Below are 17,241 nucleotides of genomic sequence, written 5' to 3'. Positions count from 1 at the left end.
GCCCTTTGATGTTTACGACGGAGCAGCTGCAGAGAGGTGGCGGCCCTTGGCGGTGCCGAGCGATGTAGGCACCCACGGTGCCCTCCCGCCGGCCGACGGGGCTGTTTACATGGCCCTGCTCCAGCCTCAGAGGAGGGGATGTCTCGTATCGAGACTGTACTCAGAGTTTTCCCCCTTTCCTTCTTTCTTTTTACGTTAATTACGCGAAAGCTGTAATTTAAAACACATCTGGGTAGAATACACTATCTAATTTAACCGAGGCTCTCTGTAGAGCAGGCACATCTGTGTCAAGCTCCTGCTCCAATGAAAGGGTGAGGTAGTGCTTTTGCAAAGGCTTTTGCTCTTCGGGGTTTTAGGCACCGCCCCCTCAGTGCGGGGACGGTTCAGCAAGGGCCTTTGCCCCATGCGGAGAGAGCTCTAGGCATCTCACTTTGGTCAGCGGTGGGGTGCTCTTAACTTCAAACAGCTTAACCTCCCACCTGTCAGCCTTGGTCCAAAATAACGGGATGCGTCCATTATCACCTTGTTTGCTCACGCATAAATCGGGAGGGCCGTAATAATCGTCTCAGGTTATGAATTGGATCCAGAGCAGGGTGTACCAGGGTCGGGTACCTCTGGAGGGCAGCTTGCACACCTTGCTGTAGCACAGGTACCTGGCGTCGTTGGGGCACCTGATTCTAAAAAAAGACAAAAGGTGTCTCTGGTGCCACCCCTCGCTGCTTGGTGCAGTGGCAGGATTGGCTGGAACGTCCTAGTGGCCCTTGGCCCTCTGCGAATCAAAGGCCTCGGCCTCAGCGGAGGGCGTGGCCTTTGTTGCGGAAGAGGCCAGCCTGAAAGAACGCGACGACACTGACCGGAAACCCAAAATGTCCGCGACCCGAGAAAGAGAGGAGGGCGGGGACAAGCAGTTAGGTAAGAAATCCGAGCCGGGCCGGACGCGCCGTTGGACAGACAACAGAAGGACTGGGATGGAAAACAGCGGGGTGGCTGGCGGCTGGCGCTCACCCTGCGGTGTTGCGAGATCTATTCATAGGTGTTTAATTAAAGGACACTGCATTGCAGCTGAGTACCGCATACACCTAAACCTCCGCATACCGTCGACGGCCCCCAGATTTGGATGCAGCCTGGCGCGACTGTGAGGATGCCCCCGCTCCCAGCCTGGCCCGACTGTGAGGATGCCCCCGCTCCCAGCCTGGCGCGACTGTGAGGATGCCCCCGCTCCCAGCCTGGCGCGACTGTGAGGATGCCCCCGCTCCCAGCCTGGCGCGACTGTGAGGATGCCCCCGCTCCCAGCGTGGCGCGACTGTGAGGATGCCCCCGCTCCCAGCCTGGTGCGACTGTGAGGATGCCCCCGCTCCCAGCCTGGCCCGACTGTGAGGATGCCCCCGCTCCCAGCCTGGCCCGACTGTGAGGATGCCCCCACTCCCAGCCTGGCGTGACTGTGAGGATGCCCCCGCTCCCAGCCTGGCGCGACTGTGAGGATGCCCCCGCTCCCAGCCTGGCGCGACTGTGAGGATGCCCCCGCTCCCAGCCTGGTGCGACTGTGAGGATGCCCCCCGCTCCCAGCCTGGCGCGACTGTGAGGATGCCCCCGCTCCCAGCCTGGTGCGACTGTGAGGATGCCCCCGCTCCCAGCCTGGCGCGACTGTGAGGATGCCCCCGCTCCCAGCCTGGCGCGACTGTGAGGATGCCCCCGCTCCCAGCCTGGTGCGACTGTGAGGATGCCCCCGCTCCCAGCCTGGCGCGACTGTGAGGATGCCCCCGCTCCCAGCCACAGCACGGGGGAGAGTCGTAGCCCAGGCAGCAGGGGGGCGTGGAGGGATGGTGGTGCAGCCTGCAACTCTCAAGGCGTCCTGTCAGCGCTGCGCGGTTCTCCGTTAAAGGGCCCGTTGGTGCCGGTGTCTGTTCTGCACATTGCAGGTGTGTCGTGCACACGCTGAGCTTTCTCGGGACAGAAGTGAATGAGCGAAACAAGCCCGACTGTGGGACTGGAAGGACGTGTCCCCTCCTCCCCCCGTCCCACTCAAGAAAGGACACAGATTCCACCAATCTTTATTTTTGTCTCTCTGTCCAACTGAGAAGCTCCTCGTTTGAGTGCTTGAGTGAGTGGCGGTGTCTGCCGTGTCCTTGTGTGAGCTTGGTGCTGAGGAACGCCAGCAGGAACCAGGAGCTACATTTACACCATACCAGAACACAACACCCCATGTAGCTGCCTGCACTTCACCCCTCTATTCATTTACTGTGAAATAAGCAACGTCTTCACACACAACTGCCAATTACAGCCCAGCGTCTGACCTCAGTCATGGCTCCTCCTGCTTGGTAGAGTTCAGAATCACTCTAATTTGGTTTTGTGTGTGTGTGTGTGTGTGTGGAGCTTAATAGGCCTGTGGCTGAGGATCAGATTTCCATTTTGCGCAGTGCCTCAACACAGTGGGACAATCAGCAGGGATTAAGAGCTCATGGCTTGGGACGTTGCCCTTTCGTGCCCACAGCCAGCAGGGAGCTGGGGCATTGGTGGTGTTCGCTCTGAGCACGAGTGCCGTTCTGGAAAGTTAGTGTGAAATCTGATGATCTGCATTATTTATTTTGTTCAAAAGCCACTTTTTTTGTTGTTTTAATCTTTTGATATGCTTTCCTACCCAATAGAGTGAATCTGGAACATGAGATGAACAAAAAAAGCCTAAACTCAAACCAAACGACACCCCCAGTCTTCCTGTAATGAATTGAACTCAAACCAAACGACACCCCCAGTCTTCCTGTAATGAATTGCTTTTTCCTCTCAGATCCTCTCAGAGGATGTCCTGTGACATGTTGTGTGTGGTTTATTTTTAGTCTGATAACATTGGCGCGTACAAACAACGTTATTCTCTCATTTAATATTGCCTGATCTCATTCCAGTGTGTTTCTGCCTACTAAAATATGCTCTCCTCCATATCCAGACATCTGTCAGTCTGTCAGTGTCAGTCTGACTTAGATGTGATTACCGCATGAAAGGACATTTCATGCTAGGTTTTCATCATCTTTCTATTTTACTCTTTCCATCAAATCGCTCCATCGCAACTCATGGATGGTGGAATTGCAAGAGGATAAGCAATAATAAACACAATACTCTTACTTTTTAAACTTGGACAATTTAGATTTGTTTAGGAGAGTAGATTTGTCTTTATAATCCCCTTAAGTGTGTAATTCTTTTATATGTATGGAAATGCAGTGGGTGGAGTCCCAGGAGTTGAATATATTCAGATTCAAGCAAGCCAACTGTTTGTCCAAGAAACTGTAAAACTGTGCTTGGAGCTGCTGTTTTTATGATGTTTCCATAAAAGTGGTAAAAGCGTTGTCTTGGGAAGGCGGTGCCTTCAGACGTAGCTGTAAAACCGCAGTAAGATCTCAAACGCTTTACTGTGGAAGTCTGGGCACGACCCACACACATACTTGAGCTGAGTGAAGTCATTCCAGTGCCTCTCATCTCATCCTCTCCACTTCTCCCTTGTTTACACACGGAGGGACGGCGGTGTGGGCCGCGTTTGTGCCGACAGCTTTACGCCTCGCCACTCTGCGTCTGCTCGCCCGTCCTGACAGCCGGGCCCGTTTTGTTTCGCTCTTCTCCCGTGTTTGGCCCGAGCCACCGGACGCGTCTTTCCCAGTCTGACGTGAATCAGCCATTGTCCAGGAAGGGCCTTCAGCGTGGCGTTAGCGTCGGTGTGTCCCAAAGACCTGTGAAATCCGATCTGTTACGGTGAATGTTTCAGGGGATTCATTAGGTAAAAGAACGCAACACGGAATAAAAAGAAACATTTTGGTGAAACGCGATTATCCTCCACTGTGTTGTCTCCTGAAAAACGGATTATGCTTTTCATCTGTTCTCTTCTCTTATCTGGAGATTGAGGCTTAACCAGTTTGTTTTGGACTTGAAAATCAGACAAAAGGCCGTGCCAGGCCGGCTAAGCCTGTGGGAGAGTGCGCTTTTCCACCTCCCTGTGGCTGACAAGGTTTCGTTTAGGAACCCTTACGAGAACATGGATGGATCTAGAGAAGAAAGTGGAGGAGAGAGTTAGGCCCATCTAACTGCCCCTCAAACTTTTGTTCACATTAGACCTCTCCATCGCCTTGAACCCGAAAGGCTCTCGTGCAGTCTTGTTTTGTTAAAAAAACAACAAATCCGTATTAGAGTAACGACTGCCTCTCTGCCTCTGGCGAGAAGGAACCTCTTTTGATCTCTTAATATTCAAACGCTTACAGGTGGTCTGGCTGTAAAACAGATACATAAACATTCTCCTTCATTACACTCGACTCTGGAGCAAATGAACCATGAATAAACCCCCCCCCCCCCCCCCCTCCCAAAAAAAAAAAAAAAGCCCACAGTTCAGTTGTGTGGAGGGCTTCTCAATGCCAGCATGCCTGTATGACTACCAAGAGCAACCCCTGGTACCTGCGTGCCCAGATAAGCAGGGTTCCCCATGCTGCGTCACGTGTGCTGCTTCACGTGTGCCGCTTCACGTGTGCCGCTTCACGTGTGCTGTGCCTGGCGTTAGCCGCTTCGCACGGTACACCGGCTCTCCGTCCACCTCGGCATCCCGGCTGAGTCACACGAGCTCAAATCAAAGCGTGCTCCAGCCCAGGATCAAACGGCCATGGTCTTAGAAGCTCTCACTTAGTCTGTGAAAGATTAACAAGTTATTGACTGCGTGGCGACCCACACGGGTCCCCTCCTCTGCTCTGTGGTGTTATCTGATGGTTGGAGTGAGGGTGGCCTCTGGACTCAGAAAGTGTTGCTTGCTTTAGGCCTGAGTGGGTGGCTTTGATGTGAAGCTGGAGCCTCCTTTATTGCTCTGTGTGTGTGTGTGTATGTGTGTGTGTGTATGTATGTGTGTGTGTGTGTGTGTGTGTGTTCCTTGGCTTTCATAAACATCTCAATAAGTGTAGCATGCAGGGAGATATCACCCAGCGGACACCCACACAAACGTGCTGTGTGTGTGTGTGTGTGTGTGTGTGTGTGTGTGTGTGTGTGTGTGTGTTGCTATAGGACTGACGCATCTTGTTTGTCTGCCGTCTTTATTCTGTCCCGTTGCTCAGAAGTCCATGTCTCGACAGCAGAGGTGGAGCCTGTGTCCCCTGTATTGTCCCTCTGAGCTCTTTCCACACCTGTGTTTAATCTGAGAGTTCCTCCGTCTCAAATATTTTATACAAGTGGTGTTAATTAAGACTGGATATTTTTGCTTCGGCGCTCTGTACTGCCAGGAGGAGGTTGTTTTGTGCTGGCCATCATCCTCACGGGTCCAGCAGAACGCCTCCCCCACTGTGAAGTAGAGCATCCTTAGCGTGTTAATGGGACAGAGCAGATGTTTTATGTTTTGGAGACCTGTCTAGGAAACCCAGTGACAGGACACAGATCAGAAGTCATGAACAGAAGAACAGAAGAGCTGTGGGGACCGCTCTCTGAGAGTCTTGATGTTCATGGAAATTTGGACGTCTGTTTGTGTGTGTGTGTGAGCGTGCAGCTGTCTGCTGTCTTCTCAGAAGGTCATAAATATATTTTTTTCTGCCTAGGGGATGAGGTGTTATAAATAGGATGTGTCAAAAGTTGCTCTAACGTCTGGGGTTCCTGAAATTTTATACTGGCTTACCAGCGCCGAAATGTCCGCTTTTTAATTTTGCTTCCCGCGAGCTAACCACCTGACGCCTCTCCGCCAGGCTCCGTATTTCAACAAGGCCGCAAAAGCCCCAGTGCTGGATTCCCAGTGTCCACCAGCGTTTGGAGAACAGAGCGTACCATCAGCAAACCCGCGTCCCCGAGAGCCGGCCAAGTCTCATCCGTCAAAGCCGGGGCCAGTGAGGGAGTGTGTGAGCGGGCGGGCGGGCGGCTGGGTGAGGGAGCGTGTGAGCGGGCGGGCGGGCGGCTGGGTAAGGGAGTGTGTGAGCGTGCGGCTGGGTGAGGGAGAGGAAGCTCCCAGATAAACATACCGCAGCGCCTAAAGTCCTAATCACTCTACGCTTCCGTTTCCAGCCTCTATAATTAGGACATCTTTTCCATGTATTCCCAGTTGACGCAAACGCTTCTTGTGGCTTGGCACCTCGTTTGGGGCGTGGGTTTAGTTTATGGCCGGCCCCGAGCTTGGTTTAGTCTTCTGATACAGCATAAATAGCTAACCACGGGCTAATTCACTGCCTGACTCTGTTTTTCTTGTTCATGCGAGCAATCTGAGTGACCCCCCCCCCACCTCACCCCCGTCCTGGTAACTGTTGCCACCCTGTGATGCTGTGTCCACACCCAGAGCAGCTGCAGCTCTGAAGTGTGAAGACGTGGATGTGGACGGCTGGGTGAGCTCATCTGGCACTTTGGCTATTTTGGTGTCAGTTTTATTTCATCTCTCTCGCACGTGCGAGATCTTTAGCGATTGTGCCACTCCTTTTTCTCCTTCTTCTTTGGGTCAAGCCACTTTATAAAGACTGTCTAATTACAACCGTCTGTATCGTCGGCATTACAGATTGAGCTCTGGAAAATAACTCCAGTTATTTGCAGTAAATTACGCTCGCGACATGTAGAGGTAGAAGCTTCATCTTTTTGGTTCTTAGAGTCCGTGTCCAGTGTGAGAAGTAACGTAACTTTCATTGGTACGTTCAGAAAGCCCCAGCCGTAGATGACTGCTTTTGGAGTCATGTCGTACGTGGACTTGTGTTTTCACGGGCATGGGGTTTATATTCAGGCTTGTTCTGTTGTGGTTGGTAAGTGTGTTGTTTACAGTGGGAGACTGTAGCAGTTTCACCAGCTTCAAATAAAAGTGGAGGCCCAAGAGTCTCTGTCATCAGGAGTTCCGCACGGGGTCTCCCACGGCTGCGGTGGAAACGCACCCCACACCCCCACACCCCACCCCTGACCCCACCCCTCCCGCTGGGCCCGGCCATCCTCTGCAGAACACAGATTCCTCAGGGAAGAATGTTGTCCATGACTCTCCTTTCCAGCCGAGCCTCCCACTGCCCCACCAGAGCAGCCCGGGTGCCGTCTCGGTACACAGAACCACAAATTAATAATTGTTTAAAGGCATCCAGTAATAAACTGCTCTCTTTCTCTCCCTCCCTCCATCCCTCTCTCTCTCTCTCCCTCTCTCCTGCACAGGCATGCTGCTGGTGACTGCTGACACGCTGGGCCACGATTTCCATGTATTTCAAGTTCTCACCCACCCGTGGGCCTCCTCCCAGAGTGCTGTTCACCACCTGTACACCCTGCACAGGGGAGAGACTGAGGCCAAGGTCAGAGACACCCCCACCCACCCCCACCCACTCCCCCGAGCTCGCTCCACCTACACACACCTTCACACCCGTCCGCTCTAACGCCGCTCTGTGCTAGAGAAGCAGCTATGGCCATTTTGGTTAAGCATGGTTATCAAATCAGACGCGTGTGTGGGGGGGTATACACCCCTCCCCTTTGTACGGCATTCTGGGTAAGAGCGTCTGCTAAATGCCCAGAAATGTAAAACGCATGCAGACATGTTCTGGTGCTGTTCTCCTGTGCGCGGATGTCATGACATGCTGCATGTCGGTGTTCTCTTAATCATTAGCGTAATCATTCCAGACCTGCGAGGGCCACCCACAGCTGTTTATGGCGGCCTGGTCCACGGCTCTCCGGACACGAGCAGCTCCAACGTGCTTTTCATCGTCTGCTGATTCCTTTGTGTTTTGTAAACACTGTCAGGGGGAGTGCGGTGGGAGAGCAGGGGACCCGGTCCTGCCGCTGAACCCACCCGCCCTCTTTCATGATCCGCCACACGGTGTGTGTGTGTGTGTGTGTGTGTGTGTGTGTGTGTGCGAGCCAACAAACAGTGTGTGCGCAGCCTCCGCAGAGTCGGGCCTGATCTGAAACAGGATGTGAGAACAGCTGTTGAACACCTCTGTTACACACACACACACACACTCATGCGCACACACACCGTCCCGTTTGCGTTTTAAAGAGAAGGGTTTCAAATGGCGGTACATGTTTGATGGGGATGGTGCGCCGTGTCATTACACGGGTCACAGTCTGGACGAGAGGTGCTTCTCTCCCCCACTGCATCTTTGGACCGGAGTTTAACCATCTGTGAAACAGTTTCTAGAACAATCTTGCATTGTTGTATGTACATGCTATGACAATATATTCTCAGTATTTATATATTTTATGGGATGTCCTCTCTTGTGGCTTGCTTATACGGTTTCCCACACTCTTGCATCAAGAGATCTTAAGTCATTAATGTAACCAGTGTGTTGTGGGGACTGAAAAGGCTGAAGTGGTACATTGGCTGACAGTGCAGCAGGCAGCCGCCGAGTGTCTGCCTCCCACTCCTGACCGCCTCCCACTCCTGACCGCCTCCCACTCCCGACCGCCACTGGAGTCTCGGGGCTTCAACGGCCGCCGGGTGCGAGACTACGGGGCCGTGGCCAGCAGACGATCCCCGCGGCCCAATGTGCTCCAGCACCTACACACTCGTCTTTACACCACATTATCCGGGTCTACTGCAGAGGCACCGCAGAGAGAGAGGGAGAGAGAGGGGGAGAGAGAGAGAGAGAGAGACAGGGAGAGAGAGGAAGGAAGAGAGAACGATAGCGAAGGAAAGAGACAGGGTGTCTGACTTGCCATTTCAAAACTGGCGAGTGGTCTCTGGCGACTGGTTAAAAGTGTTTTTTTTTGTCAAGAGAATGTCTTTCCCTGCTGCAGGCCTGGTGCAGGAGAGGGTTCCCGTGGTAAATGTCAGGCCTGCACCCTCTCCTCCCTCTCCAAGGCTTCCCGCCAGCGTGCAGGTGCACATGCACCGTGGAAACATGGAACCTGCGATGACCCGGGGTTAAAGTTCACTCCGGGACAGACAGCCCTGAAGGTCCCGCGTCATGTTGCGGCAGGAGGCTTTGCTAGAGCAACGGGGCAGTTTTGGTTTCATGCACTATTTTTCATGGAAAACGAAGGTCCTGTCTGAGAAATTGGTGTTTGTAGACAGCGCTAAAAGTCCAAGTACACAGACACCTGTAAGCCAGAGCGAGTAGCAGCAATCATTAACGTCCTCCTGAAATCAGTAACCGTCCCTGCGTCTTGCAGAGAAACTTCCCTTCATCATCATCATCTACATTATAGCACAAACCACTTCAGCGATGGCTGCAGTGATTCTAGTCTGAATGCCATTGTGCTGCAGCTGGTACTCTGAAATGTCTTTTTGCTTTTATATTTATGTATATATATGTAGATATATATATATATAAAGTTGGCAACTCCTGAGGTTTTATTTGTTTTAGCAGAACTAATATTTATCTCTAGAGGCTCTGACTTATTCAGCCAGTGTCATGTTTGGATTTGCACATAAAGCTGCTCTTCAGTGTTCGGGCCTCTCCCGAGATCTGCGACACGCTCCATCTCCCTGGCATCTCCACCATTCCCCCTCTTCCCCTCTTCCAGTTTTCTTTTTTTTTTTTTTTTTTTTTTTTTGGTGACTCCTTCACACACCGAACATTTATAACATTTTGACTGAAAAAAATTAGTTTGGGGTGGCCACAGTCTGAGGTCTGCCTCTGAGTGTCGTTTGGATGTGGAAGACACACAGAAGCACCCTGTGGTCCAGGACCGGGTCGTGCACAACCTGCTGGTGTTTGGTCCCGCGCGGGTCCGGGGCTCGGTGGTCCCCTCGCCTCGCCGGCCGGGCCATGACATGACGTGGCAGGGTAAACAGTGCAAGGTAAACGCAGAGGGCGAGCCCCCTCTGAAACGCATTATCTCCAGCAGTGCAAACAAGGCCAGCGCTAACGCGACGTAGGGGAACGTAGCCCCTCGCTCTTATCTCGCTGGCTGGCCGACTCTGCTTGTTCTGACTACCAGGACACACAGAACCGAACTCGGTGCGCGCGTGAAGGCAAACGCGGCTCCGTCCGCCCTCTTCCCCGCCGGCCGACGCCCACGGTGGCTTGTACTGATCGGCTCTTTCGAGTAGCGTGCCACATTTGTGCGGTGAGCCATCCGGATCTTCCAAATGGCCGTGAGCGATAAAGAAGGTAGCCAGACACCTGGTGAAGCAGAATGCCACGACGTTGCCCTCACCGCACATTCTAGGCAGGAGGTCACCGTCGAGCCGGCCGCCTCCGAGCGGCTTATCTGGGGCGAGGTCGGCCCAGCTCGCGGCTGATAGGCCGAAATGGCCGTGGATCTGATAGGGGCTCCTCAGACAGGCCAGCGCATTCCTGTAGGTGACTGCTGCCCGCCAAAGGTGCGGCCAGGAATGCTCGTAGGTGCACGGCATTCAGTGCAGAGGGCACTGGAGATGGGCAGATGCAGCCCAGACTGTCGACAGGGCTCAGCACTGGCACGGCCAGACTTCAAGAGGCGCCGCCACTCGGGGCTTATCTCTACACCCCCCCCCTCCCTCCACCCACACGCACACCTCAGCCCTGAGCTTTTAGTCAGGAGTTTGCACGGCTCTACATGTGTGGAGCGATCACCACCCAAATGTGCGGTGTGGCCACAGAAGACTCCCTCCTGCCCGGCGGCCTGGGCCACTCAGCCCCGATCACCATTCTTCTCTCTCCTTGTTACATGGCCCACATTTTCGGGGAGATGTTATCTGTGAGACAGAGCGCTCTCTCTCTGCTGGTGATGAAGGTTTCAGCCCCCGCATTACTGAAGGTGTCAGTCCTGCACCACACGATTGTTCAGAGGTGTTATGCGGTTACAGTAAATAGTTTTTCGTCACCTGAAACATTCAGCTCTCACAAATCATCATGGCTGGCCCTGTTTCTGATGTTGGTCCCATCAGATAAAAAAAAAATTATTCATGGGGGAAAAAGAACTTATCTTGAAACCTGAGCCACTTTGACTCAGTCATTTCTACTCGGGTTATGGTGTTCTCTTTTTGTGCTACTGTGTGAATTAATTAGCGATTAATTCATTGTTGTCAACATATTGGCATTGTTGTCGAGGCATGATGGCTTGTCATATTGGTTATGTTTATATTTAAATAATAGTGTAATCATAATGTGTATTATCACAAAAGCTTTTCTGAGATGATGTAGATTTTGGAGTTGGATCCAATGTTGTGATCAGGCCCTCTGATACACCTGATCCTCATGTTCTGTGTGTGTGTGTGTGTGTGTGTGTGTGTGCGCGCGTATGTTTTTGTGTGTGTGTGTGCGTGCCTGCGTCTGTGTGTGCATGTGTGTGTGTGTGTGTGTGTGTGTGTGTCTGTGAGTGATGTTGTGCAGGTGCAGGACATCTGCTTCAGCCAGGACTGTCGCTGGGTGGTGGTGAGCACGCTCCGCGGCACCTCCCACGTCTTCCCCATCAACCCGTACGGTGGGGCGCCGTGCGCACGCACCCACCTGTCGCCGCGCGTGGTCAACCGGGTCAGCCGCTTCCAGAAGAGCGCCGGGCTGGAGGAGATGGAGCAGGCGCTGAGCAGCAAGCCCAGCGGACGCTGCAGCCCCGTCCCCGGCCTCTCGGCCAGCCCCTCAGGGTCACCCCTGCACGGTCAGCCCCGCCCGCCCGCACCACACCGCACGCCAGCGCCCCACCGCACGCCAGCGCCCCACCGTACGCCAGCGCCCCACCGTACGCCAGCGCCCCACCGTAGCCACGTCACACCGTACGCCAGCGCCCCACCGTAGCCACGTCACATCGTAGCCACGTCACACCGTACGCCAACACCCCACCGTAGCCACGTCACACCGTACGCCAACGCCCCACCGTAGCCACGTCACACCGTACGCCAGCGCCCCACCGTAGCCACGTCACACCGTACGCCAGCGCCCCACCGTACGCCAGCGCCCCACCGTACGCCAGCGCCCCACCGTAGCCACGTCACACCGTACGCCAGCGCCCCACCATAGCCACGTCACACCGTACGCCAGCGCCCCACCGTAGCCACGTCACATCGTAGCCACGTCACACCGTACGCCAACGCCCCACCGTAGCCACGTCACACCGTACACCAACGCCCCACCGTAGCCACGTCACACCGTACGCCAGCGCCCCACCGTAGCCACGTCACACCGTACGCCAGCGCCCCACCGTACGCCAGCGCCCCACCGTAGCCACGTCACATCGTAGCCACGTCACACCGTACGCCAACACCCCACTGTAGCCACGTCACACCGTAGTCACGTCATACCGTAGCCACGTCACATCGCCTCACTGGAACTGGCGTGCCGAGGGTGATCGTGGGAATTTCACTTCCGAATACACAGCAGCGGCGTACGCCACGCGTTCGTCTTTTAAGAGGGTGTATGGAATTCTGTTTCCTCGTTGTTAATATCTCCGTGCCAGTTGGCAAACTCGCCTTCCTGCTGAATGGAGCCATCAGCGTGGGTTCATGGGAACAGGGCCCACCCGTGGGGATTCTGTAGGACCACTTCATGCACTTTCATTAACCCGTTTGCTTCCTGAGTGGTTAGACATTGTGTATCGTCATTCACATAAAACAAGCTGTTTTTCTTTGATGCCACAGGCAGGTGTAGCTTCGTCACACGTTCTGAGAAGCGTGTCAGGATCGCGCCACGTGACCCGTTCACCTGTCAATTTGGCTAATCTGAAACGAAACACACTTCCAGAACACGTCCGACGAGGTTTTCCTCTCCAGAAGCTCTCTGTGCTTGTGTCCATAAAAATAGCTGCCAGGTGTGAGTCATTTCAGACAGATAAAACCCGTAGAGAGTTAATGCTGTCACCTTAGAAGGCTTTGCCCCTGAGTTCACTCACCTCAATGTCACTGTAGTGGGCCATGTCCACTGTATTTGTCAATCACTGTCCATGGCTGCAAACACACTTGACTGACAAGTGTACGTACACACACACACACACACACACACACGGTGTGCTGATTGCCACAGCAGCTGGCAAGCCTGTCGACACTGTTTACCCATCAGCACTCACAAGTCCACAAAGTGGCCGTCTGATTAATCGATACCCCGCACATGGCGAGCGCAACCCAGTCAGGGGTCTGTGGGGGGGGTGGGGGGGCGTGGCCTGTCGGGGGTGGGGGAGGGGTCGTCCAGCACCTCCCGATCGCCCCTCTGCGGGGGACTCGCTTCCTGGTTTCCTTCATGCAGGACCATCCATCACGCTCTGCTCACACTCTCCCTGCAGGCGTCCCGCGCGTCTCGGCGTCCTGTCGTCCTTCCCGCTCCCGCTCGTAACTCTTAGCCTGCGCCAGCCGTCTCCGGGGGACGCGGGTCGAACGTGAAATTTACCGTGCGTGCGTTTCCGCGCGGGCCAGGGCTGTGACATCACGGCGCTGGAATGCGCAGCGTGTCACGGTGGAGCGTTTCCCCAGCAGCCGTGAAAGACGGCGTGTAAATCACGCTCGCTCTTCAAAGGCGGGGTCAACGGTGCCACCTGTCACCAATTAGTCCTCTTGGGCTCGACCTGCGCTGCCGTGGCGACCGGGGTGACAACCTGACGCTGACGGAGACGAGGCCGGTTGGCGGGGTGGCGTGTGTTTGAAATGCTGTACAGGTATGCAGTTCAAAGCCCACGCCTGTCCCTGCTTTTACAACTTCAAGGTTCGTTCGGGAGGTCCCCAGGCTGAAGGATGGGAGAATAGCGGAATCTGGCTTTCACATTCACATGAAAGAGTGTGTGTGTGTGTGTGTGTGTGTGTGTGAGAGAGAGAGAGAGAGAGAGAGAGAGAGAGAGAGAGAGAGAGAGAGAGAGAGAGAGAGAGAGAGCTACTCTCTGCTACCTCCTTCCTCTTCTCTGTGGTCCCGTGTGGCTTGGTGGGACCCTCTCTTTAAAGGCCCCTCACTCCCAGCTGGAATGTCTGAGCCACTCACAGCCTGGTAAACACATCCAGACCGGTTTACAACCCTTCATCCTTCCTCTTCCTCTTCTCTCTGCACTGGCATCAGCACCCACTTAACTCACTCTGCTTCAGAAATTAAAAACCCCCACATTTATTTACACGCTCTGGTGTAGATCAGTAACCCCAGTTGAAGCAACCTCTTCTTCCCTGGACTCTGCGTAACCATACGTGCGTTTGATCTGAAAGTGTTAGGCATTTGTCTCTAACACGCAACACGCAATAACAGGCAATTCTCAGTAATCTCCATTCGACAATTCTCTTTTTCACATTCAATCTTTGCATGTTTTCTTTATATCCAAGGATTACAGCGTTGACCCAAATCTACATAGCAGGCGGCTGGTTTTAAATCCCCTTGTCACGTACAGTAAGGAGATGGTACATGAAGCACCGTGTTGAGACAGAATCACACCACCACCACCCCCCCTGATGTGTTCCAGAGCAAAAAAAAAAAAGTATCTAGATTGTTTTCAGTTTTGCCTTCCGCATTTTTGGTGAAGTGTGAGGTCTGTGGGTGTGAAGCCGGCGGCGGCCGAAATCAGATGATTGATATGGAAGGCTGTAGCACAATAGCCATAACAGCAGCCTTGTGATTGTCGCCGGTGCCAACACGCAGCTTTGGGGAAGGAACTGAAGAGGTGCACATCCTCTAAAGCTGGCAGACTGCAGAAAATAGATCCACAATTGGGCTTTCTTCACTCCCAGCTTAATTGTGGAATTTTTCCTTTCTATTTCAGTAACTCTTATCTCCCCCCCCCCCTCCATGGAACTGTTGAATACTCCAACAATAGAAGCGTTTGTGTCCAGGTCATGTTCAGTCCTTTCAGAGGACAGTGTCAGTAGCCGTGCTTCAGTAATGTTGCCTCAGTGTAGATTTAACAGAACTGTGGGACCTCATCATTTATGACCCCTGCGATATAAACTTTACGTAGTAGCACTGATATTACCCCCCCCCCCCCCGGCTAGCTGACGGGTGTCTCGTCTGCACGTGGACGGACGCTCTGGCTGTAAACGGCGGTGGGGGGAGAAGCAGCAGGTTTGTCTGCTACTCCGACGATGCAGCTTGGCGTGACGCCCTGGCTTCTCTTCTCTGGGATTAACCAGATACTGTCTCACGGCTCCAGGAACAGAACGTCCTTTCAAGCAAGAAATCGTGGCACTCGCGGTGTGTGTGTACCCGAGTCCGTTTTTACACCGGCGGATCAGACCTTTGAAGAAGGTTATATCAACAGCTTTCAAGAGCCGCGCAGTTACTTTCTTGGTTCAGTTTTGAAAATCTTGCAAGGCCCAACGTGAGTCTTTTAATTCAGCTCTTGATAAAGACATGCTACCCGCATGCCATGATACGCCACTGTGTTCTGTACTGGGGTCTCATGGCTGCTTTATCTGGCACAATACTCGTATGCGTCATTCATCTTCAGTAAAAACACAAGTCACGCCGGATACTTTTACCAGACTGCCTGCAAGCCGATCAGAAGCTTCAGATTGAAGCGGAAGGCTTAAGATCTTCACACGGAAGCAGAGCCGCCACAATGCAGACGAGACCTGTGGACACCACAAGGACCCCAGGCCGCCATAGGGCTCTTCACCGTTCTTACTTCATTTCATTGATTTAGTCCCTCCCCCAGTGGAAAAATGCACTTTCGTAGATATTCCATGTGAAGGGGTCAGTCATGCCATCACACTTTTGCAGAATCACGCTTGCACCCAGCTGATCTCTGTCTGGTTTGGTGTGCGTGTGTGGGACATGTAGTCAGACGACCAGATCTGATATGCTCCAGCAATGCCAGCAAACATACTCTCTGTAATCACTAACTGCCTCCTCTGCTTTTCGTGACACACACACACACAGACACACACACACACACACTTGAAATCCATCCCTGGAACTTTAAGACAACTAGCTTTTAAAGATAAAGTGCCACTCATCTGCTCAGTAAACATCAGACATCCAATCAACCCAGGCATCAAAGCGCTTGTCTTGTTTTAACATACCACATGCACCGTCCCATTCAGACTTGCTATCCTGAAGATTTATTGCTCCGGTTATAGCGAGTCGTGCTAACGCCACAGCGCTGAGTGCTGAGGCCTGCCTGCAGTTCCCTCTCTGGCCTGTGTGTGGCACTGTGCTCTCAGCTTTCTTTGGCAGCGCCGCGTCCTCCCCACTGCGAGCAGGACAAACATCTTCCGAGGCCAGAAATGCGCTGCTAGGTTTTGTGTAGATATGAATCTAATCCAGCAAACGGACTGGAGCCACTTTGTAATTTATGCAGAGTTTTATGAATGGCCTCCCCGTAAGAGTGAACGGTATCATTTCCTCCTCTACGTCTGCCTTAAAGATACAGTAGTAAAAAACGAAAGCAGTTCGCCCCTTCGGTCTCTTCAGTTCATGTAATCATTAAATGAAATCATGAACTGAAAAGTGACAGTGTGATTTAATTTTGTAGTTTTTATCATTTGTAATTTTTTTGTTAGACAGTTTTTAAAAAGGTTTAACTGTCGTGGATAAGCATATTGCTGTTTGAATAACATTACTTCTGTTGCTATAAAATATATATTTACAGTGATTGTGCAGTGTTTGTAGCCACGGTAAATCAGAGTCTGGATTATATTTTAGTCTGGGTATTTGTTACCATTTATTTGGTCTTGAGTAAGAGGAACAAACACTTGTAGCTTTACATTTAATGGAGCCTTACTGTATATTTTACATTTAATGAAGCCAGGCTGTATATTTTACATTTGATGGATAGATAATCATGGTTTGCAGTTGTATACATTCTTTCAGATTTCTGCATGCCACTCCAAAATGTATTAAAATGATAATTTAGGATGACCATTCAACCATTCTATGTAGGCTTTCACAAATGTACATTAAACAGCATCTTAGCTTCGTTCAGTAAGAATCTGAAACAAATTTCTGTAATGGTATCACTGGCAGACGAGTTGGTGGCACACCACGTCTGTGTGTGAGAGATGAGCAGGACGGTCTGTCTGCTGTCTCCTGGACCTCTCCTCTCTCGCATGTGGTGCGTGTCCCCTGGTGAGGTGTGTGTGGCCCCTGGTGAGGTGTGTGTCCCCTGGTGAGGTGTGTGTCCCCTGGTGAGGTGTGTGTGGCCCCTGGTGAGGTGTGTGTGGCCCCTGGTGAGGTGTGCGTGGCCACTGGTGAGGTGTGCGTGTCCCCTGGTGAGGTGAGCGTGGCCCCTGGTGAGGTGTGCGTGTCCCCTGGTGAGGTGTGTGTGGCCCCTGGTGAGGTGTGTGGCCCCTGGTGAGGTGTGTGTGGCCCCTGGTGAGGTGTGCGTGTCCACTGGTGAGGTGTGCGTGTCCCCTGGTGAGGTGTGTGGCCCCTGGTGGGGTGTGCGTGTCCCCTGGTGAGGTGTGTGGCCCCTGGTGAAGTGTGTGGCCCCTGGTGAGGTGTATGGACCCTTTATTGCAGCCCTCTCCTT

The 17,241-nt window shown here is 53.0% G+C and overlaps 1 protein-coding gene across 1 annotated transcript in view; it reads left to right on the top strand.

The window, feature by feature from the left end:
- bcas3 (BCAS3 microtubule associated cell migration factor) overlaps positions 1–17,241 on the top strand; it is a 107,050-nt gene that overhangs the window by 38,544 nt on the left and 51,265 nt on the right. Inside the window, 2 exon segments of the mRNA XM_076977348.1 lie at positions 7,114–7,247; positions 11,208–11,472. Coding sequence (XP_076833463.1) covers positions 7,114–7,247; positions 11,208–11,472 — 399 coding nt within the window.

Source organism: Brachyhypopomus gauderio, chromosome 16, assembly GCF_052324685.1.
Source record: "Brachyhypopomus gauderio isolate BG-103 chromosome 16, BGAUD_0.2, whole genome shotgun sequence".
Taxonomy (NCBI): Eukaryota; Metazoa; Chordata; class Actinopteri; order Gymnotiformes; family Hypopomidae; genus Brachyhypopomus; species Brachyhypopomus gauderio.
This window is presented reverse-complemented; position numbering and strand designations above follow the sequence as displayed.